This window comes from Papilio xuthus, unplaced genomic scaffold, assembly GCF_000836235.2.
Source record: "Papilio xuthus unplaced genomic scaffold, Pxut_1.1 DF827570.1, whole genome shotgun sequence".
Classification (NCBI taxonomy): domain Eukaryota; kingdom Metazoa; phylum Arthropoda; class Insecta; order Lepidoptera; family Papilionidae; genus Papilio; species Papilio xuthus.
Window position 1 is genome coordinate 1,472,688 of NW_013531079.1, and position 26,009 is coordinate 1,498,696.

At 32.8% G+C, this 26,009-nt stretch overlaps 2 protein-coding genes across 3 annotated transcripts in view; one reads left to right on the top strand and one right to left on the bottom strand.

The window, feature by feature from the left end:
- Nucleotides 1–26,009, bottom strand: part of LOC106118620 (protein Wnt-4) — a 67,242-nt gene that overhangs the window by 11,685 nt on the left and 29,548 nt on the right. The window lies entirely within an intron of this gene.
- LOC106118621 (von Willebrand factor D and EGF domain-containing protein) lies at nucleotides 17,111–20,338 on the top strand. The gene is given in 6 exon segments (NM_001312735.1): nucleotides 17,111–17,218; nucleotides 17,662–17,690; nucleotides 17,920–17,986; nucleotides 18,466–18,671; nucleotides 19,355–19,511; nucleotides 20,089–20,338. Coding segments are annotated over 6 exon segments (651 nt in total). The 5' UTR covers nucleotides 17,111–17,147; the 3' UTR covers nucleotides 20,210–20,338.

A 26,009-nucleotide genomic window follows, 5' to 3' on the forward strand; every position in this document is an offset into this window, starting at 1 on the left:
CAAGCTCTTTGCCAATGCACTCGCGCCCTACTAGAGCAAACAGCAGCCAATTGCGCGGTTCCAACGTCATGTAGCAACAAGGATTGTTAGAGTGAAATAAACATTGCTAATTTGCTTGTTTTGCAATATCACGACTCGGGAACCGGGGAACGGGCTGCGTGCAATAAATAACAATGTTAAACATCATCTGACAAATGAAATGAAGTGCCAACTTAACGTAAGCGCTCTTCAGGAAGCCCAACAATACAAACCGCTAAAGTAATTAAGGTTCTGAAGACGTCCGCTCCCCGCGAGCTGCGGCACTCAAATCAAAAACGCCACTCGTAGCAAACAAAACGCGCTATTACCTACCCTCTTTTGTTATTTTTCAAAAACCGCTCTTTATTCAAACCGGCCAATGCGCGCGGGCGAAACAGAGTACGTTGATTGGCCGACGACCTCTGTCGAGTGCAAGTGGAAATAAAAAGTGCTCCGGTAAATGAGGCAGGGTGTCCCTTTCGCACCCACGCGTTGCGCCTTTCTCGCGTTTCGCTCTGGTTTTCGTTTTAATTGCAAGCACGAGAGGAAGTGTAAAGGGTTGCGTCCCTGGTACACGTGCGAGGAGGCTGCGGGGAGCGCATTCAACTTGTTTAAATGGGGGGAAGGGGTCCTTGTTTATGTCATCCATGTTGTCAGGGGTTACAGCGTAATTCTTATGGAGCACGTCTGACGAGTGCTTGCTAGAGGATTATGAGAATTCATCATGTGGGTCACTTTGAGTCGCAATCGAGCTATATAGAAACAAACAAACAACTCTTTAGTTTTATATTTTTTTCATTTGAATTTTAATGTTAAGAGTTCACTTGTAACACAAAAGCAAGTCTTAAGATCACTTTTATTTTAACTACATTTTCATGTTTCATTTCTTTTTTTAAAGCATAATATTGGAGCATCCTGAGCATAAAAGTGGACGTAGAGTGAAACTCATTTAATGTAGTGAGTTCTTTTACATACTTACATAAGAGCAGTATCTTTGCTGGTTTTATTAGAAGATAACAACATTTTAATTGTGTTTTATTTTGATTTTTATATCACAGGAAAATAGTAACAAATATCAAAAAAGTTTATATGTCACATCGTCGATTAAATCGTAAATATTATACTTGAAGGTCTTATCGTGGGTTTCTGAGACCAAAATACCCATAAGGGACAGAGACGATATATCTTCTACAGAGTTTTTTGTCTAAGAAACCAATAGTTAATAAATATTTCGGTATATACCCACTTGAGACAACAAACAGCCGGTAATTGCTTTATAGGAATATACTTTTCTTCCTTTAACAAAAATTTACTAAGTATTTCCATGAATGCATAAATTAAAAATAAACTGTTGTGTACAGATCGCGCAAACTTCGTAACTTTGCGCAGCTGCGTGATTTTAAGTTAAAGTAATACTACTTTTTTAACTTAACATTGTTTAGTTTAGTCAATATTTAGTAATGTTGAGATGTTATTTTAGTCAATAATTTAACTAAGAATATTATTTTTATTGCTTAAAACTCGATAGCAATATTAATGATAGAATAAGTTGGGATACATTTTTAATAATTTGTTTTTAAACGCCAAAAACCTAATGATTAAACTACTTTTTATTACCATTCCTATGGTCATAGAATCCAATCCCGGCATTCGAATATCATCATTACCAATATCCTAGTTAAAACTTTAAGCTCATTTGAAATTGATACGAATGTTTGCACGTATGGTTGGATGGATGTTTGTTAGAAGGTATCTCTGGACCGGCTTAACGGATCTTGTTGGAATTTGGTACAGATGTAGAACAGAGTTTTCAAGAACATATAGGCTACTTATTAAGTTTATTAATTCTGCGCGAACGCGAAAATATCTTATTCCAAAAATGTAAGAGTGTAGGCCGATTAATGTAAAAGTATGTATATGTACTCACGGTATTCTAGTCGTGAGAAAGGGGCGGAATGTTGTTTCAAAAACGTTCAGAATTGTGATAGTCGATTCATTAATCAAAGCGTATTCGCTTTCATTTTTAATCACACACGAGTTTGTTCTCAGTTAAAAGTTCATTGTAACTCTACCATCGAATTTGCTTTCACTTTTTTTGAATGTAGTTCATTCAGAGCGTCGATGGCTCAGGGGTTAGCACTTGACTTGTAATCTGCAGTTAAGTTATTAAACTTAATATTTAGGCTATTGGGGCTTCTTAATAATAACAATTTTAGTACTAAGTGTAAAGACTTAATAAAGAGTTATACGCCTATGTGTTTTACCAGACTATGTTCTGCATCTGTGCCAAATTTCACCAAGATCCTTTGAGCGGTTCCGGAGATACATTGTAACAAAACCCCGTCGCCCGCGACTTCGTTCGCACGAAATTAAAAAAATAAACAAAATTAGTAGCCTATCTGTTTTTCCGGACTATGTTCTATAAGTATGCCAAACTTCATTGAGGTCCGTTCATCCGTTCTAGAGATATCTTGTAACAAACAAACATCGCGCACGCGTTTATAACATAAGTAAGATTTTCTTTTTCGCGCCATTATGTTTCCACGGAAAAAATAAAGTCTTTCAAACTCAACAAATATCACGTATTTTAAAAATTCCGTTAAGCTATATATAATAGTGTTAAACGCATTCACACGGTAACAGACTGTTTAAGGTACGGCAATTACTTAAAAATCTGTCGTGTCAATATTGACGCGGACGTGTGAAAGGGCCGCTTTCTGCTGACATAATGGAAACAGGTTCCACAGGATGATTCAATTCGACTTGACCATGCGCACTAAATATAATCTTATTAAAATTAGGAGTAGATTGATGATTATTACACTTCAGTATAACATAAAATGTTAAGAGTTGACGGCTACATCTAGAAACACTATTGGGCCACAAAAACTTTGACGGGGCCATCTGACCGGGGATTAAATTACCAGGTCCTCTGACCGTTGGATAAATTACCAGGTCCTCTGACCGTTGGTCAAATTACCAGGTCATCTAACCATGGGTTAATTTACGAGGTCATCTGACCGTAAGTGAAAATAACAAGTCATCTGACCATGGGTTAAATTACCCGGTCATCTGACCAAGGTTAAAATTACCTGCAAGGTGGATATTATTATGATGAGTTTAAATGATGAATGTTGATGAGTTCCAAATTTGTGGAAAGAGAGTTAATGGGCTATCAGTTTGACTTATGCCGACCGGATGAAATAAGTTTGTCAGACTATAGGCAGTGTGGTGTTTTTAATTGAACTCGTTATAAAGTATCTGGCTATATAAAACCATTGACACAATTTATGTAAAAAAAAAGAAAATGATTATAGAAAAATCAACTAGTTTCAGAGGCTTATTATGTAGTAACCTCTTTATTAATTAGCACGTCAACAACCCACTCTAGTGCGCGCAGAATATAAATTAGCCACAGACGAGTATACTTGGAAAGCTTTGAGAGCTCCTACTATACTCTTATACCTTTTTATATCACTTTTTCATACTTGCAACTCTTGTTTAATACACGATTTGATTCCTTGTATATTAATACGTATGTTTATAACATTTTTATCCTTTTCAATTCAAATAATTAATGAATAAAAAAGGTTGATTTGGGCAATTTTTGCAATACAATAATCTTACTAATATACGAGTAACTGCAAATGTTTAGATGGATGGATAAATGTTTATTAGAAGGGAGGTAGGTAGAGATGTAAAAAACAATCTGGAAGATATATAGGCTACTAATCAAGTTTTTTTTATTACGCGCGGTCAGTGTCGGATACAGCTCCTGTTCTGTATCCATAGTATATATAATTATTATTTCAGTTTCTACTTCCGAAGCATTTGTTCAGAAACATATTGTCATCTCGTTTATTCTGTATTTAAAAAAAGAGATAGCAATATATATCAATGAGTAGCTTAACTCATCACTAAGTTACGACTAGAAAAAGACATAAACGATCGACGTATACGAAAATCATTAGTAAAAGTTCATTAAAAGTTGCATTGTAAAAACTCTATTAGTCATATAATCACTTAGCTTATGTTAAGCAATAATTAAAGGTAATTAACCTAAATACCGTTATCGGAACAGGAAGACGATATACGAAAGTGATGAAACAAAAAATACCGAACATCGAGGCTTGTAAAATAAGTTTTGTTACATTGGATTAAAATCTAGTTTTGATTGATTTAACGATTTATTTTTTTATTTGTTTTGACCACAAAATTAAAATCGAAAAATAATTGTGTGTAAAAAGGTGTCCTCAGATCCAATTCTTAACAGGTAATATTTTGGATAATTTTTTTTTTAATAAATTACGATTAAATAAATGTAAACTCAATCAAAGAACAACAATTTTTAATACAATAACCTTATCAAACCTGTAATAAATATCTTGAATTAATTTTATAATGACAATAAAATTGGTCATCGCAATTACCCATGACCCTTCGATAAAGCGTTTAAGTATTCGTCATAGAATGATTCACCACTTTTATTTGCCACGAACAAACATTGCATTTAAGCTTCAATGAAAATATTTAGTAAGATTTCTTTTTTTAAACCGAATAAGGATTGAATGTATTCAAGCAAATAAATAAACGTTTGATAACTAATGATACATGAAATGTAGTATTTTAATTAATGAAATATCAATAGCGTAATGGTTAAGTGTAATTTACGATCGCATAGTCGGGGGTTCGAACCCCGCCATTTGTTTTTTATCGTAAACCATGCCCTAACACAAGCGTAGTGCTTAGTTGGAATGGTACAAGAAATATTAGTTAATTAACAAAAATTTTCTTATATTTTATAAAAAAAAGCGCAACAAAAACTTTACTTATTTACGCAAGACGATAACTTTGGCGCTGACAAACCACTGTGGTTTAGATCGCGTTAATATATAATATATATTTTTTTATATCATAAGGTGGCAAACGAGCGAGCGGCCACCTGAAATCGCTGAAATAGCGAAGTGACCGTTGCCCATAGACATAGGCAATTGCATATGCGTTGCCTATCTTGAATCGACGGAGGAGAGGATGCACCGAAAGAAAATAATTTCCTTTCCCATGCATCACCTCTTCCGTAAAGTTCAGTATTTCAGGCATAGATTTATATTTATGCCAAACTGCAACGATATCAATACAGCCCTTCCGGAGATACCTTCTAACAAATTCCATCCGTACAAACAAGCGCATTCACAATAGTAGTATGATTTAAAAGTTCTAAGGCACTTATATGTGTAATATTTGGAAGTACTGTAACAACCTTTATTTACAATTTAATAACGTACTCCAACAATAACGCGTGTAAATAAAAAATGTGCCATCTTCGTGGTGATAAAGTAAAAAGCCAATAAACACTTTATTGTTAAAAGTAAAACGCGAAAGCATTTTTATGGTTACATAAAAAGGGATATTATAACATGAGTTTATTATCGCTACTAGCCGCAAGATGGCGTTACAGACACATTAAATGCTAGACGACAATTTTACGAGAACTTTGTAGTCAAGTGTTTTGGCTTCGTATAAAATACTAGCCGTCGCCCGGGACTCCGTCCGCGCGGAATTAAAAAAAAACTTGTTAAGTAGCCTATGTGTTTTCCAGCTGCATACTATGTTTTACAGCTGTACCAAATTTCGTAAAGATCAGTTGACTCTTTTCGAAGATATCATCAAACAAACCATCCATCCATCCATCTACATATTCGCATTTATAATTCAATAGCTCATTTCCCATCATATTACGAGTGACTTTAAAACTTGAAATTCAACACAAGCTGTGATTATTGATAATTATTAAAGTAATAAAATGTAATTAACATAACTTAAGTTTATTACCAAATCAACTTAATCATGGGAAGCGATATAAAGACGGTTACACATTGTTGCGTTTTACAATATTAAATTGCTAAGTAATAGCACACATGTAATTCTAATTATTAATTAATTAAAGATGTCTATGCGTAGTAGAATTTTTTTAAGGTGGAACGCGCGCAAGTCACCTGAATTCGCCGAAATAGCGAAGCGATGACACATATGTACGAGTACAATCCACAATAGCAGATGCCTTCAATTGACGCACAGAAATAGGTTATTTCCCCTTTCTATGCGTCCTCTTCCCTGTAAAATTCACTTCTTCCTATCCTATAAGAAGAGGATTGAAAGGGAAAGTTACTGATTCGTTTCTTGTATTAAAAATATTCTTGTAGTTATTTTTTTTTATATTTGATATTCTATTTTAATATATAATATTAGCGTCTTTTTATAGTGTATTATTAAAAATAACTAGCTAACTCACCCGCGACTCCGTCCGCGCGTAATTAAAAAAATTAGTAGCCCATATGGTCTTCCAGACTATGATCTACATCTATGCCAATTTTCATCGAGATCCGTTAAGATGTTCTGGAGATATCTTCAAACATCCATTCCATCTAAATATTCGCAGTTTTTTTTAATAGTATGTAATATATAATATTGTCAGATTTTTGTGTAAATTTACTAACATTTCTTTAACCATTTCAAATAAGCTCTAAGCTTGTGCTAGGATATGGTTTACGACAATAGTCGAATGGCGGGATTCGAACCCCCGACCTCGTGATCGGAAATCCGTACCCTTAACCATTAGGCTATTGACGCTTAAATATTAAATATATAATTATTAGTATGATTGTAAGAAGTAAGATATATCGCAGTTTGAAAAAAAATAAATTTTTATAATACGCAAATGTACATTTGACGTGTCGAAACATAGTAAATCTAAGTTAAGTTAATAAATCACTTTAGTGTCGGTGACTAAAGGTGTAATTTTACTGTTCCACTTATATTGATATTTATGGTTGTTCGTATGCGAAAATTACAAGTTTCTTTCAATGTTATGAATGAATACAAAGCTTTAAAATTATTATAAGTGTGTGTTTGTAAAATTTAATTGATTATTTTAATACATTTATTTATGAGAAGAAATACTACCTTGAAATGCAATTTTTGACTACAATAGTTGTCTATTAAAAAATCACAATAAATACGACTCTCAAGGGAAGAACATTAATCGAATTTTAACTTACTCATTAAAATCAGGTTAGTCGTTTTAGCTTTAGAATGACACAATTATATTAATCTGGTATTAGTCGTGTAAAACTAATTTATATAGCATGTACTTTCGTCCGCGACTCCGTCCGTCCGATTAAAAAATTATTAATAGCTTATATGTTCCTCCAGGCTATGTTCTACATCTATGCCAATTTCAGTGAGATCTGTACAGCCGTTCTGGAGATACCTTCTAACAAACATCCATCCATACAAACATCTAAATATTTGCATTTACAGTAATAGTAAGTTGTCTATATTTTTTACACTGGTCATCACGTTTGATTCGATAGGTAATAAAAATTCAAGTTAATTAAATAAAGAAAATAAATTCTTAACTTATTTTCAACTAAAACTTTATCTTGTTTGTCGCACTATTCAAACAAAAGAGACGGGACATTCCCACTGTCATAATTTTGATGGATCGTTTCTATAGGAAAGATCGGATTTCATAATTTGTTTGGATTCCATTCAAATCAGTACCGATTGTATTACTCGATTAAATAGTTCAAATACTTAAATAAATACTCGGTATTTTACTCTATGGAAATAAGTTTTTATCGTAAAAAAAAAATTATACGTTAAACCTTTAATTTCGCTTTTTGAATTTCATTTGGTTTCTATACGGTTTCAAATTTTATTAATAACATTTTACACAAATTTAATTTATTTAAAAGCTCAGAATAGCACCAAATACTGCAGTTTTATATTTTGCAGTTGGATATTTGATTCCAATCCAATTTACGCTTGGTTCCTAAGACAGTCGTCACTGTTATTCTTTTTTATCTCACTTGTAATATTATAAATGCGAATGTGAATGGATGTTTATTTGACTACAACCAGATTTGATTTATTTATTTTTCATCATGTAGAAGATCCATGCAACCGTTCTAAAGATACCTCTATACAAACATCTATCCATCCATCTAAATATTTATAATATAAGTAACTAACTAAGAATTGTTGTTTAACTTAAAATATCAAGAAACCAGATTGTTTGTTGATCTTTTTAAAGTGCTAAAATGAACATTATTTTCATCATCGGATTTGCAACTTTCCTGACATCAGATCGCATGAAATGGATAGCTTATAAAATAATCTTTTATGCAATAAAATATAATAAACAGTTTAAGAGTCAGCGTCCGTAAGCCGCTTAGCAAATCATGAATGCTCGGTAAATACGTTAAAAATGATAAGATAAATTTTACTTAAAAACCATTTTACGATACACCATAATATCAACCATTTTGTATAGACTAAAAATAGAATCAAGGATTGCAATGCTTTTGCCTTTCGCCTACATTGTAAAATACGTAGGAATCTTCGGATATTATCAACTCTGCTAATATTAGAAATAAAAGACGAGCGTAATTTTTACTACGACCTTACTAATATTATGAATGCGAATTATATGTCGGATAAATGTACAAATGTAAATCGGAAATCGAAAAACACGTTGGTACATTGCGGGATTCGAACTCAGGACCTGCAGATTGCAAGTCAAGTGCTTGACCACTGAGCCACCGACGCTCCAACGCGCCGTTTTTATACCTTCTAACAAACATCCATCAATCCATACATTCGATTATATAATATTAGTAAGCAAGATCCCTGCGTCTTAATAAACATGAAATCACTTCCATGATCGAATTTTGTACAATGTGCAAAAAAGTTTAAACATAATGAAACAAAAATAAAAACTAGTACCTTTGAAACGCTATATTACGATGCACGCTTAGTTCTCATAACAATTTGTGAATAAAAGTAAATTTCTTTGTGATTAATTGATTTATGGTGTCTTATTTATTGTGTTGTAGACGAAATGCGAGTATGGCCTATAATTAGACTGTGCAAGAGGGCCTGTAGTCTTGGAATCGTAAAATGTATCTCCACTATCATGAGGGCGTTGGTTTCCAATTTATTTTTTCCCCGCCGTTGCAGGGCCGCTGCAGTAAACTTGAAATCGTAAAGTTACGATGTCTGGCCCTGGTCCCCACGGGACCCCTACTATTTGTTTCATTTCTGAATCATTCACGAATATGAACATGGTATTTGATGACAGAATCCGACTGACATGAGAGTAATTTTGTTTGTTTGTATTTATGTAGGTTGCTTCCATTCATCGATGATGATGCATTCGTTACCAAAGCAATAGCAACGGAAATTATTGTTTTAGGGTTCCGTACCTCATAGGAAAACTACGGAACACTAATAGCATCATTTTGTTGTTCGTCCGTCTGTCTGTCAAGACCTTTTTTTATAATAACTACCGTTAGTTTCTAAGACTAAAGTGTCTATATGAAATATATCGTCATCCCTTTCATTATTTTTGATAAAATTGAGATAAAAATATGTTTCAAACGGAGATTTTGGTGTCAGAAACCCATGATTAGTGCTATTGTCAAATTAAGGAATATTAAGAGAACAATATACTATCATTTATTTGCATGAAATAAAATATATTATGCGCTTGAAGTGTGTTACCAAAACATTTAAGAAAACAAACCTTGTTTCTTTTTAGGGTTCCGTACCTCATATAAAAAAAACGGAACCCTTATAGGATCACTTTGTTTTTGTTACAAATGTATGCATTCTTTTTGGAAATCGCTTATGAATGTATCGTGATATTAAAATACAATCGAGTTAAAAAATATATCAAAATATCTATATTAAATCGTGATGAGAATATCGTGGTAGGGGCCTGTCCTACAATTTAGTAAGGATAATAAAGGTTCATTTTTCACTAGTTCAAATTGGACACGGTGGCTGGGTAGGTGGTTATTTTTTGCTGCATTTCTATGTCTTTGAATGAGGGGCGCACACAAATTACACCTTGGGAAATAATATAAAACCCTCGCTCTGATGAGATGTTATAAAATCTTGAAACGGAAATAGTTGGGGCATGCGACTTACATGTTTTTTTTTTTTTTCATTTAAGATTGAAGTAAAGATATATAGTTTTCTGTATTATTTAAAAGTATAAATGTGTATCTGTCGCTTTTATAATATACTAGGGGTTGACCGCGACTTAGTATGAAAGTAACATGTTGTTATATATATATATATATGTATGTGTATATATATGACTTCTATACTATATATATATATATATATATATATATATATATATATATATATATATATATATATATATATATATATATATATATATATATATATATATATATTATTCTATATATATATATTGTTTTGTGTGTTAAAAGCTACTCTTATTAACCAAATTCAACTAAATCTTAGTAGTAAACTATTCATTATTTTCATTATAGTGTTCGCGCCTGAGGTGCGGGCAACACCACTACCGGTGCGAACCGACGTGCGGTGGCACGAAACGTCACTTGGTTTTCCGCTTTCGACCGCCGATGCATACGCGCAACGATTAATTTGTCTATTTTGCAACTCTGTATTTCGCTAATTAAACCATTACACCAAAATACTTGTGTTTGGCCTAAACAGTAGAATTTTAAAAATGTCAAACGCATATAAATAAAATAGATATGCAGACAACAAACTTTGACCAACGCTCCCCCATTCCTTATACCAACTGTAAAACAAAATTGATCGTAAAACAACCCCAAGACATAACTTTACCCCAAACAGTGGGATTCGTCTTAAGAGTATGCTTACATCAATGCTTTATTAGTTAGGGTGGCTGATATTGCGAAAGATGTACTATAACGTACCTATAGTCATAATCAACCAGAGGGCCTATCACGAATATTATGAGAATTCAGAACGTCATCGACAGTGTTAAAATTTGCGCGGCGCCTCTACGGGCCGTTAAGTACACCAAGAAATTCTTTTTCCTTCAAATTTGGACATGCTTTATCAATGACGTAACAAAGTTGCGTATCGCAAATATTCTAGGCTGTCAATCCTGACGGATTCTGAATTAAAGATTGATTGAATTGATTGAAGAAAAACTGTTAAGTCTCAAAAAATAAAAATAAAATATTTTTTACAGCATTTCTTAAAATAAAATTTCTATGATTTTAAATAAATTTTTCAACAAATTCCTAAAAATTTCAACGTTATTTTATACAAAATTCATAAGACTAGTTGTCGCCCGCGAGTACTTAAAAAAACTTAATTAGTTGCCTCTGTGTGTTTTTCCAAACTATGTTTAACATATGCCAAATTTCAGCGAGATCCATGTAACCGTTCTAGGCATAGCTACTAATTAACATCCATCTTAACCAGTGGTTCCCAAACTTATTTTGTCTTCTGCCCACTTTGAGAACAAATATTTACACATTTAAAAACCACTATAACTTCTAAATTAATTAATTATTGTGACCTATATATGTATATTAACGGAGAATTCTTAACGAAACTTTTACTACAACCCGCAACTTGATACACTTTGGGAAAGACTGATTGATGACGCATTTATAATATTAGTAAGATTTAACATAATAACAAAACTAAAGTTTAAAGTCTGTATATGTCTTCCGAGAAGTCACCACAATGATATGCTCCACTACACATTCGCGATTACATTCAAACGAATACTTTTTCTTTTGTTACACATTGTCAGTATATAATTATGTTTAATTGACGTCAATTCCACGTAGATCATTTGTACCGGCAATAATTACAACCGGACTTATCCTGTCCGGATATCGTTAAGATATAAAGAATGATATCCCGTTTAGGTTACGAAATAGCATTGTTATATTTACGCAAAGGATCGGCTTTAATTAACGAAATGTCTTTTTTTATTACTTACGGTGACATTTATAAATGATCATTTCATATTCCAGAAAATTACTAAATGTCATGTTGCAGTTACAGTTTACATGGGGAAATATTTACAAGAAGTCAAAGCCGACAAAGGCTAAAGAAGTTTATGTAAAAAGCTATTTGATATTTCTTTTAACTCCAACATGAGAAGCAGGTGACAAATTCTTATTTTCTTTGTTAACCGATAAGAGTAGGGTTTTTTAATACACATTGAAAAATGCGTTAACTAACCATACATAATACGTTGATGTAAAAAATGTGCGAATAAGATTCGGACTAATTTCGCTTATTTTAAATATCTTTTGATGCAATTACTCATGTCATTTGTGGCACCTCTTGGATCAAATCTTACTTCTTACTAATATCATAAATGCGAATGTTTGGATGGGTGTTATTTTGAAGGTATCTCCAAAAAGGTAGCATGGATTTCGCTGATATTTGTCATAGATGTAGAACATAGTCTGGAAGAACACATAGGCTACTAAATTTTTTTTCTGTGCCGAAGTACTTGCTTGAGACATCTTGTCCGTGCATAAAACACATGCATCTCTTTTATTATCAACAAAACAGAGATAACAATATGTTTTAAAAAAATCAGTCTCAGAAACCCACGGTCAGTTGTTTAAGTTTGAGGCCGTCACAATGGAATTTACACACATACCAATATAAACATAAAAACAAACTCATGTACGCGTGGAAAACATCCTCTTGTCAATCCTGTAATAATTACGTTCTAGCAAGTTTCGACGATCAAAATTAACAGTGAAACATTATAACAGAAAAACGATTTTTTTCGCTGGTATGGTTTTATCTATGTATTATTAATCGCCCGCGACTCCGTCTGCTCAGAATTAAAAAACCTATGCCTATGTGTTCTTCCAGACTATGTTCTATATCTATGCCAAACATCATAAAAATCCGTTGAGCCGTTCTGGAGATATCTTCAAAAAAAACATCCATCTATATAAGTGAGATGTCAATTTCAATGAATACTTTTAACGGCTGTAATTATTTTGAAGGATGAGGTGATATTCGAATTTTCCCATAAGTCAAGTTTTTTTTTAAGAAACAAATTATTAATCCGTTTGCTTCTTCTTGAATTTAACTGATGTTATTCGCAATATCGTAAACAGAATATAAAATATGAAAATCCACAAGTAATCCTGTCATCTTAATGGGTGGGCCATTTAAAGGGGAACCGTTAAAAGGTCTGTACGTCCGTCCGATCGCCTTCCGACCGGTTGCCAGTAAGCTTACCTTAGCCTTGCTTTTAACTTTATAAAAGATTATATTTTACATTAATAAATCACAACTAAATACTCCAGAGAATACTTATTTTGATTTGTGTTTTGTTTTATATTATATATTGTTTTATATCTTTTTGTTCGGTAAATTAATTTTGTTGGCACTTAACACATATGTCTCAAATTCTCTTAGAAAAAACCGAGACATAATAAACATATGTATGTCTGGTTTTGGGCCGCAAATCCGTAGGCGCGGAATTAATAAAAACATAAATAGTAGAAGAACACATAAGCTACCAATTATGTTTTCTTTAATTCTGCGCAGACGGAGTCACGGGCGACAGCTATCTTTGTGTTATAACGTATTCCATACTTGAACATCTACATCAGCCTTTTGGAGATGTTAAATAACGTTAATATTGCTCGAAGATTTTTACGACACAAAAAGGTGCAAATGGAACGAAGTAAGGGTCGGTCCCCACTGCTTGCCACACGTAAATCTATTAACAAGTCCTATAACATATTCATGTTACTATAAAGATCTGGGAAATTCTTTGTCGGAGATCAATACGCTAATAGTATTATTATCTTTAAATTAAATTTACTTAAACATTATGAGTCATACTAAACCTGATAGTTTGTATGTATGGATGGTTGTTACTACGGAACGGTTAAATAGATCTGTCTGAAATTCGGAGAAGAGATAGATTAATAACAATATAGAGAATAGTGCACAGACTGCTCAGTAATTTTAATACGAAGTTAACGGTGTCACAGGAGACAGTTAGTTATATCTCAAATGTAAATATCACGTGTCACAATGTTAGTTACCTCTGAAACGAGTAGACCGATATTTATGAAATTTTATAAACATGTACAGTAGTTCTTACAATCGGCTACTATTATTTTTTTAATTCCATGCAGACGGAGTCGCGGGCGACTGCTAGTTATTGATAAAATTGATATTTCGTAACATGGTGTTTATGCTTAACTCGTAAATTAATTACCTTTAATTTTATACTTTAAACAAATATAAAAAAATTGTCCGTGATAGACACAACGCATTGTCACCCTAATAAAACGGAATGTTTGTATAATAGAAATTAGGTCTAAAACGCTTGTAGGTCGAATAGTTTCAAAATGCCATACTATAATAAAATAATGGATAATCATTATCATCTGCTTTGAACACAAAGATGACATTCTATTGTTAAAATTCTAAATAATAGGATAAATTAAAAAATTTGCGACTTCTATTGTTCGAGGAAGTATTTTTCTAAAGTCATTTGCTTGTTTTGAATTACAATAACGTGAGCTTCTACGGCCCAAACACCTGTACACTAAGCTTATTATCATACCTTGCATTGTCTCTAAAACCGTGTGTTTTAAACATATTGCCAACAGTGGAATCTTACGAGTAAATTCCAAATAACATGTAAACAATGAAAAAATATGAGGTATAATTCGATTCATATTTCCCTTGGCGTTAGTGGATTTATTTTTTTTATATAAATGACTACATAGTTACATTTGGGTAAATCACTAGATAGGGTACACAAGAAATTAGAAATCAGAGATTAGCTGCATTAATATGAAATTAAATATCCATCAAAGTTAATGCTATGGTAAACCTTGATATAGTTACACTCCGTAACCTTTCTAAGGAATACATTTAATAACAACTTTTGACGTGATATAACCTAAAGGTTAATTAAAAAGTTAAAACTCTAATCAAATCTGACATGGCAATATAATTCTAACCCATATTAAGAAGCTAGTTTACTTAACATTAAATATATATACTCGTATAGTTGTTCTTCCGGACTATGTCTTATATGTATGCCAAATTTTAGCGAGATCCGTTTATCTCTTCTGAAGATATTAACAGACATCAATCAATCCATATAAATAATTCGCATTTATAATATTAGTAAGAAGTAAGATATACTTTATTTTCGTTCTTTCCCTTATAATGACATATTTTTATTATTTATGCAATATTAACTGTGCAACTCCGTACGCGCGAAATTAAAAAAAAAAACCTAAAAAGTTGCCTACGTGTTCTGCCAGGCTATGTCTACATCTATGCAAAATTTCATCAAGATCTGTAAAGCCGTTCCGGAGATACCTTCTAACAAATATCCATCCATCGATACATTTAAACATTCGACAATTTAAAATATACAACATTTTAAAATATGACTGTGGCGTTATTTAAAATCGAATAACGTAAACAAAATATACGAATTATAAACCTAAAAATGAACAGCATTAATTGAGCTGTAAATTATAATTTCTTTGTTCAATATACAAACCTACCTTTACCTTTCATAATAAATATCCGCTGTATTATTTTAATAAAATTTAACAAAAGCCAACTTTGCAATTCATTTAACACTTAAAAATATAATTAACACAATCATAAAGTCTTTTATAAATTATTTTGTAAACAAAGTCGTAACTGGACGTCAGTTATGACGAATGTACTTTAACGCCTGGTCATCTCTATTGTGTGTCGTTTAGCGAGAACACGTAAAGACGAGGTTACATCCATAAGCGGTAGCGGGTAGAATTTATTTTACACTCGTATTGCCACTCATATTTAACAGTGTTAGATCCCGCTTTAACATTTTCGCACGAATTGGCCGGTTCAATTGGCAATAACACGACCTCACAGAAGACAGGCGTGAAGTGGAAGCTATTCCACGTTTCGTCTGATGAGTGTGCATCCCGGCCAAATTTTAGTCCTCTCCCTTCCCACCCTTTTCTTATAAGGAAATTATAGGAAGTGAAAGTTGATTTTTCGGATGAGATGACACGGGAAGGGAGAATATTCTGTACATCTCCATCGATTAAAGGTAGGCAATGCATATATGCAATTGCGTATATCTATGGGCAACAGTTGGTTCGCTCGCTCGTTTGTTACCTTATGATATAAAAAAGTAAACAATATGTGCGAAGTGTGATAGCAATTGAAATGCATGACAAAAAATCTAATGAAGATTCTCCAGTAATCCAGTGGTCTTTGTTCAAGTCATATTATATTAGCATAGAATCATGTATTAATTAATTGAGCGGCCAGTTTAAGCATTTTCAAACAAAAAGTAAGTAAAGGTTTTTCCAGTTTATTTTTGGGTAAAACAAGAACTCAGAATCGATACTGTTATTTTACAGTTTAAGATAAAAACAATTGCACGACATTTGAACTTACAAGACGTCATCATATACCCGGTCAATTCACAACAAAAGATAAGAAATTATACTTACATAGTTTAATTTAGTTTACTCATTCACGCGACTTTGCTTGAAATAATTTAAAGTAGAAATATTTTTTTTAGACTGTTTATTTGACTAATATTCAAATGAATATGACATTCAAAGTTCGTTAAAATTTTACCCTCAAGGGTGCAAAATAACTATAGGGAATAGGGGATGAAAGATTATATGAGATTATGTAAGGTTTATGGCGATTTTTGTAAGTTTAATATGTTTTGTTGTAATATTACTAATATACTAAAATTAATGGGAATGTTTGAGTGGATGGATAGATGGATGTTTGAAGGTATCTGCGGATAGGCTGAACGGATTTTAATGAAAAATTTGATGCACGATTCGATGTTGTAAAAATATGATATATGACATGTAGAACATAGTCTGGAAGAACACATAGGCTACTTATTATTATTTTTTATTTCGCATAGACGGAGTCGCGGTCAACAACTAGTATTTTTTAATTTTAAGCGAAATAAATAGCGTAAATAATTTATATGCTACCCGATGACAGTATTTCACACAGACGAAGTCGTAAGCAAAGCTAGAGTGTAATGGGATGAAATCTTATACTTTAAAAATAGATAATGCAAGATTTATTCATTGGAGAATCCTGTATACATTTGATAATAAGAAATATGGAGAAGATTGGATTGCAGGAATATCCAAACGTAATAAAGATAAAATTTAGTATTTATAATACTGCATTTCACTTCAAGATTCAGAAGTAACCGCAACTTCAAAGTTGAGGACGATAAATTATAGATTCAAAAAATGAATTTATACGCGTTTGTAATATTGTGTGGGATTTATCTTAGTTCTGCTGCTGCTGCTATTCCAAAGGGGTAAAATACTTCCTTTAACCACTTCCACCTTACTTCTTACTAATATTATAATTGCGAATGTTTGAACGGATGGATGTTCGCTGAAATTTGACATAGATGTAGAACATAGTCTGGAAGAACACATAGATTTTTTTTTGTTCCTCGTGTACAGAGTCGCAGGCGACAGCTGGTGTTTAATCTCAATAGTCTATCATTTCTTATTCCTGTCATACTTCATATCTAAAATTTTCTTTGTCAGATTCTTTACTCCTTATAACAATTTAAATTCTATGCTTATTTAAAATTTACTAATATTTGTCTTGTATATAATAAAGCTCCAAGGTTATGCTAGCATACAGTTCACGATTGAATGACGAGAATCGAATCAACGTAATCAGCAGTCCATACCTTCTTATTATCCATTAATGTCCTTTATGTTAATTAATTCATTTTGTACTTTTCAGGTTAAGCGAGAATGATCCATCTTTAAAACGTAAGTAATAATTAATACCTGAAAATTTTGTGACTATCTAATTTAAAAATGGCCATGACGGACGGACAACAAAGTGGTCCTATAAGGGTACCGTTTTATTTCCTTTCGAGGTACGGAACCCTAAAAATTTAACGGAAAGTATTCATATTGTTTCGTAATATATGAGAGACTTTTTAAAATAAAATATTAAAGCATTAAGCATGTTAAAGATAACTTTTATTGTTTTTAGAGTTGGAGATGCCATGTCTCGTGTTTCCAAATCTACCTATGAATTCCCGCAGAACGTGTAGTAACGAGTAAGTTATTACGTATTGTAGTATTCCTTATTAAATTTTATACACATTTTCTTATGTGTATAAAATTAAAGTTAGGAAGAAAAGCCGAAAATGTGGCAATGTATTGTCCCAGCACTAGCCTTACTAAAATGTCGACGTTTATGTCCCCTCACTATTCATTCTGACACTGGACTTTGTAACGAAAGCACGTCATTCGCGTCGAATGATTTCAACTAATACTGTCAAAAATTCGGACTAGTTTCCTACATTTATGACCGTGTAAATTTTATACCATACCACTCAACATGAGCACAAATAAATGAGAGTTGAGCATTAACTAATCGTTTTAGAATAACGTAGCCCAGAGGAGTAGACAGAGACAACATACGGCACAATCCGGGCACATTTATTCTAAGGCTCTTTATCCTTATATTTCAAATAATAAAAAATATTAAGCAAACAGCAAAGGTCCTAAGTGACGTAATCTTTATAACTTCTAGGATTTGTACGGTCACTTGTATGGATGGATACAAATTCCCCGATGGAGGTAAAGTGGCGGAAATGCACTGCGTGGCAGGCGCCTGGCAGCCGGCTATTCGCGACTGTATACCAGAATGCAATCTTCCCTGTTTAAATGGGGGTGTTTGTGGATTGCCTAACACTTGCCTTTGCCCCACAGCTTATAAAGGGCCTCAGTGTCAAGACTGTGAGTACCAATCGTGTTTACATTAAGTTGAAATGGTTTAGACTATTAAGCAGTTACCAAGACTTATTTTAAAGATTTTATGAATTAGAAATTAATTAAAAATAATCAGGTGTTAACACAGACTTATTTCAAAGCCATCGGGATTTTTAGAGTGATACCACACCCGACCCCTAAAATTTTCACAGCTATTCAGAGATAGGCCGACAACGGAGTATCTTAACTGTTGCCTCTTTTATTTAGTTTACAGTCCAGAAAATCATTCACATACCTTGCCTATAGGGACTCCTTTTAATAACATATTTTAGTGAATTATTCGTTTTTTTTTAAAATATTTTATTTTATATCATAGATTTAAGACTATATGTAATTATAGAAATAAGGATGTATAATAAATTCGCATTTATAATATTAATAAGAAGTAGATTTTTTTTATATGTTTAATACTACGACAGACAAGTTTTTGTAAAACATGCAGTTTAGTTTGTTTTTAAGTTTAAAGACCAGGATTCTTCAATATTTTTTCGTTCAAAGACATTAGTAATATTTAATGCCATTCACATTAGTTTACAATTATATCTCACGACGTTTTATATAAATTCAATTTTTTTAAGTTTTTGATAATTTATCACTATAGTGATTTGTTTTCTCATAGCTTTATATTAACTAATACTTTCATATTACAGCAAACTGTGACCAAAAGTGTCAGAACGGTGGTACTTGCGTTGCAAAGAATTTATGTCAATGCACCAACGATTTCTATGGGAACTATTGCGAGAAGAAAAATGAGTGTCTCGCGCCTCCTAATCTACCAAAGAACTCTAGGAGATTATGCAGTACACTGTAAGTATACAAGCAGTTAAACACGTAAGATATTACAAAAATCTTGATCATCGAAGCGTCAATAGCCTAATGGTTAAAGGTACAAATTTCCGATCACGAGGTCGGAGGTTCGAATCCCGACATTCGACTATTGTCGTAAACCATGTCCTAGCACAAGCTTAGAGCTTAGTTGGAATGGTAAAAAAAAATACCAGTAAATTACCAAAAAAAATCTGCTATTATTTTAAATAAAAAAAATTCGGGCACTTATAGCAATATCTTATTTAATTTCCACGAGGTCATAACTGTTACTTAGTATCATCAGTTCACTATACGTACCACTCAGGGGCTCGGAACCTACCCTAAGTTAGGGTTGACTAGACCATATTAAACCACGGTAGCCTACTGCAGGTTAACACATATCTTTGAATTTCTTTACAAAGTCGGATAAATGTACTACATACTTGAATCGAAAAACATATTGATTCATGGTGGGGGCTTACCCCTGATCCACCAACGCTCTATACGTTACATAAAATATCGGTAACGTTTGACTTCTAATGGCAAAAACATCTAACATATATGTACCTTTTTCCAGGTCGTGCATCGTCACGTGTAACAGTGGATACAAATTCCCTGACGGCTCAACTGACGCAGGAGTTTACTGCGTGGGTGGCGCGTGGCAACCTACGTCCACGCCTGACTGCATTTTGAATTAATTGTTTTTGATATTCCATTTTTTAAATGTCATTTATCTTTTTTTTCATCTTTTACTCTCTAATTTTTAATGATGATTATAGATATTGTATTAATTTTTTTAATCAGTATGGAAGACATTAAAAATAAATAAAAAAAATTATATTTTCCTATTAATCTCACTGTTAAGAAGGACTGGAAACTTAACGCCAAATTGTGTTATTTATAATTATGTCTCACGAAACATAAATAATTTCAGTATATCTAAATCTATTTTAAAACGCTACCGCCTATCCATGTGCAGACACCTTTATCCATTTCATGTAATATTGACCTCAACAAGTACATTTCGAAATCGTATTGCGGGCCCTTACTTCACGTTATCATGTTAACTTCACTCGTTAATTAATTTGTTTGCCAAACTATGTTTCGACCTGTCCGTTATAACAGTCATATACTCGTATATTGTAGGAAAAAATATACAACTAATGTTGGATGGATGGATGTTTGAAGATATCTCCAGAAGCGCTGCATGGATCTCGCTGTAATTTAACATATATGTAGATAATAATCTGGAAGAACACATAGACCACTAATAACTTTTTTTTTATTTCCGCGCGTACGCAGTCGCGGGTGAGAGTAGAAAACGAAGCTTACTCTATTACTCCAATGTTGTTTCATTTAAGCCCTACGTATACAAGGCAATGTAAATTCGAAACTAGGCGAATTTTGTCGCTAAGCGACATAAGCGACGTTATATAGGTTTATAAAGGCACGCATCGCCGACATTTTGTTTTCAGTCGCTCGCAAACTGTTTCTCAGGATTGCAATGAGTAAAGACGATGAGATTTTCTATATGACGGATGCGTGTAGTTGCTATACTTGTCCTAATAAGACTCGCGTCGACGATTCGACGTCGTGTATTCGGAGCCCGGCCAAAGATACTCGCAAAACAAAGTAGTAACAACAGAAATTATTAAATTCTTTTGTAAAAAAACCTTATGTAATGTGATCCGTTACATCGTACAATCAATTTTGATAACAAAAAAAACATGATGAAATCTTAACCACTATAAGAACCCCATGACTGCAAAATATTTATTTATAGTGCGACCTAATCGGATTGATCATTAAAAGTAAAAAAAATAAGGATCCTTTTTTTTATATATTATAAGGTGGCAAACGTGCGAGAGGCCACCTGAAATCGCTGAAATAGCGAAGTGACCGTTGCCCATAGACATACGCAATTGCATATGCGTTGCCTACCTTTAAATATCTGATATAAAACACATTGGAAATTTTATTATAAGTATAAATAAATGTTATGCTTTCACTTACATTTTATTATACTAGAAGACATAAATACATTACAAATAATATTTATTATCTTGAACTTTTTGAAACTATCTTTCCATCTGAATATTAATTTCACTTTGGTACTGAATGATAATGTACCTCAAATAAAGTTTAAAAAAATTAAGCTTATATAAAAACGGCTAAGCACTCACGTATATTCGTCCGGTGGCGGCACCGACTAGTTTCGAACCCATTGGGGGCCCTTCTTAAGGGTGAATGGGACTGGTATTATTTCGCGAACGCGGCCCTCAGTTCACATTTTATATAAGTTTATTATAATGTCTCACGAAAGTTTGAATAATTGTTAAAACATAAACTCAAAAATAAAATATAAAATTGCAATGTATTAAGACGTGTCAATCCACGTATAACAAAGTGGTCATCAAATCGAACCGACAAAACTGACAAAAAGCGATTCGAAATGCACCGACAAAGTGGCACACCATTGTCACACGTCACCACTATTACCGACTAATAATGGTTTTGTTAAACTTTAAGATATTTATGGCACTGAAGGTATTCTGTTTTCTTTGTAACATTCACGACGTCCCGTCGCGTAACTTAATTACGTTTCGGAGTAATGGACGCGATTTTATTTAAGGTTCATTTAATTACAATGAGTACACAAAAATTTATATCATCAAAAATATTAACAAAGTTTTTATAAGAGACAACGTATGCAATTGTTAAAATATAATTAAAGCTATCGCATATTTAAAATTATGTTTACTACTTATATGATATATGACTTTACTAATATTATAAATCCGTAAGTTTAAATGGATGGCTAATAAAATGATCAGTTTTTGAAATGTGTGTTTTGTTTGATGATGGACGAGAATATTTTGGGATATTAAATAACATTTTTTAATGTAAATGAAAGATAGATAAATATCAATTTTATTAATGCGAATGTTTGGTTGTATGGATGTTACAAGCTGTCTGCGGAACAGCTGAGCGGATTTTGATGAAATTTGGCACACATGTAGAACATAGTCTGGAATACATAGGCTACTTATTAGGTTTTTTGAAACCGGCGCTGACGGAGACGCGGGCGACAGCTAGTAATAATATAAATGCGAAAGTTTAGATGGATGGATTATTAAAGGTATCTGCGGAAGGTCTTAACGAATTTTAATGAAATTTGGCACACATGTAGAACACGGTCTGGACACATACGCTACTTATTAAGTTTTTTTTTTGGAACCGACGGGGACAGGCAGTTCAATATAAATTAGTTTGATCGGTTGGCAATGAAGGTTTTAATATATTCTCAAAGAAATAAAACTTCAGACTTTCTAATATGTTTTGGGAATAATGTTACGAGTTATAGACGAGATCTTAAATCTAAAACGTCAAGATTTAAAAACGAAACATTGCAGTAGGTACACAAATTTTAATATGTACTAGCTGTCGACGGCGAAACGTTCGCGAGGATATATAAAAAAACTTAATATATAGATAAGTTAAATAAAAAGCAGCTCTTCAAGACATAAATTCGAAAAAAAAAGAATAAATAGTATCCTATGTCCGTCTCCTGGCTCTAAGCTACCTACTCACCAATTTTCAAACATATCGGTAAAGCCGTTCTTGATTTATAAATAGTGTAACTAACACGACTTTCTTATATATATATATAGATTTAAATTTATAATGTTAGCTTTGAGGAAACTTAAAAGAGAATGCATTTAAACATATGCAACCTTAGAAGAAAGCGCATTTTATGACTGGACGATAAAATTTCAGACCGTGTATAGAAAATTATGTGCATACGTCCCGCTTTAGTTTGACTATGATTTAACTAAGCTATACTTTGGCGGCACCGTATTTGCAATAGAAAGATCTTTGAAATGAAGTGCGAAAACTATAAACAATTGAAAAGACTGGGTTTAAAACCCAGAGTTAATATGCGACAAAAAACTTTCTTAAATGGAAAGTAAAACATACCTGCTTTGCGATAAACTTATTTTACAAAACAGTATTACAGAAAACATCGAATGAAGCACTCACAGGTAAATATTACTATTGCTGTTCCAAATCAAAACGTAAAGATTGTAAATTTATGGTGGGAACCTAACCACCTTTTACGCTTAATATGCCTTAAATGAATTAAATGAATTACGCTTAATATGAATTAAAAAAAATTAACTGTTAACTGTAATGTGTTCTTTCAGACTATGTTCTATATATTATTATATATGCGAAATTACAGTGAGATCCATGCAGCCGTTCTTTAGATACCATCCATCCATACATCCAAGCATTCGCATTTATAATATTTGCAAGATTTTAACAAAATTGTAGAATTTTCGATTAAAATTTAAAACAAAACGATTTTGAGTAACGTATTTATAAAATTTGTTTCTTCACAATGTTTAGGTCTAGAATTGGAATAAACTATAACCGTTAGGTATCAATTTCAATGTGTTATCTTAGTTCCCGGTATGAACCTGGACTATAGTGAAATGGACTAGTCAAAGAGCCACTTTTATACTAAATAAATTCTGCAACTTTTCCCAGGAAGTGGGGTAATCACGTCTCAAATTTGCATATCATGCTGACACATAAAAACATATTAATATGAAGGAATACTTACTAACAATTTTGAAACACGTAACAAACACACAATTAAGCATATGTAGAACTTATTGTTCGTTTTTATCAGAGGGGAATGCGCGTGCTTCTCAGATCCTGTCATTTAAAAGTCAAAGCTCGTAGCATTAAAGATTCGCAGAAGTCAGCATCCCTGACACCTGGCTATGGGGTCACAGCCCCCGTAATATCTGCGACGAGGTCGTAGCACGATGATGGTAATGCACAATTTCACGGCCCACCCTTAAGCTTTGGTCCAATTCATAAGCTTCAAACATCAGCGAATTAAAAAAAAATACTTTATGAATTAAAATCAACCCACGAAAAATTATACAGCATTCCAATAAAATCATAGATATCAAAAATACAAAGCCTAAAATATCTTTTAATTGTAGAAGTATAAAGCATTTTTAACCTTGAATAGCTAACATAAAAATATTCGTATAAAAACTAACTTTAAACACATGTAGGCGTTGACAAATTTTATCTCTACATTCTCTATACTGTGTTCGTCATATATTTTGTTACAACAAACATTTTACTATAATCTTTTGTCTTATACGCTTTATCGTAATATTTGCTCAGACTGGAAATAAAATGATAATACGCGAAGCTTATAACTTGGGCCACATCCCAACGTATGCATAGTCACGACCCACCCGCTACCTCTAGCTAAAGTATGTTTTAAATAGACCCAACGAAACTATGTTGTATCAGGATGTGGACTACTGCGTTTTGTATGCGACAGAACTCCTTAATTATACTAATACTAGCGGACCCGACAGACATTGTCCTGTCTACACGTCTTTAATTTGAAAATTTGACACTGCGATGGTAGCGCCGTCTGTCGGATCCAATATAAAACATTCTAAAATCAACAACTACTAATAAATTAAAAATTAATTAAAAAAACATTGTCCAGCGGACAAAATTGTAAATCTAGACCATTCCCAGATCCCCTTGAACACACACAAAAATTTCATCAAAATCGGTACAGTCGTTTGAGAGGAGTTCAGTGACATACACACTCACAGAAGAATTATATATATAAAGATTATAAATGCGAATGTTTAGATGGATGGATGTTTATTTGAAGGTATCTCAAGAACGTCTGCATGGATCTCGCTGAATTTTGGCACGCATGTAGAGCATAGTCTGGAAGAACACATAGGCTGCGATTTAAGTTTTCTAATAACGCGCGGACGGAGTCGCAGGCGACAACTAATTACATACGTTGGCAAAAACCATTATCTAACGATGGTCGAGCACGAAGATATTGGGAAGGAGCTAGAGTGGTGCATCAAGAAATCTGCAATCTCTGTCTACCTCTGTATTATAGTCGTGTCTTAAAGTTATTGATTCATTAATGTAAACATGCAGTATCTTTAACTAAAAGAAATCATACGAGAATTTTTCAAAATTAAAATAGCTGTCAATTTTAATAACTGACTAACTTCTCGCATTCTCGTGGAATTAAAAAAAAATTATTAGTAGCCTATGTGTTGTTCCAGACTAGTTCTAGAGACCTTGTAACAATCATCCATCCATCCATCTCAACATTCGCATTGATAATATTAGAAAGATTTTAAACATTTTTGATTTGCTTGTAATATGATTTCTTCATTATAGAAACCATAAATTTCATACCAAATAATGTTGAATTATTAAACGATCAAATTAGTTGAGAATAAATGCCAAGTTGTTACGCTCTTGAAAATACTTCAAAAGGGATTTAGAATAAACTTTACAACTAACAAGCATAGCAAAATGATCATTATTCTGTTTGAAGTAAGAGTTATTATCGCTAGAAGTAGTTGAGTGTTGCTTTATTGCAACTAACAAATATAACCTCATTGTAGCGAAAGCTTGTAGTCA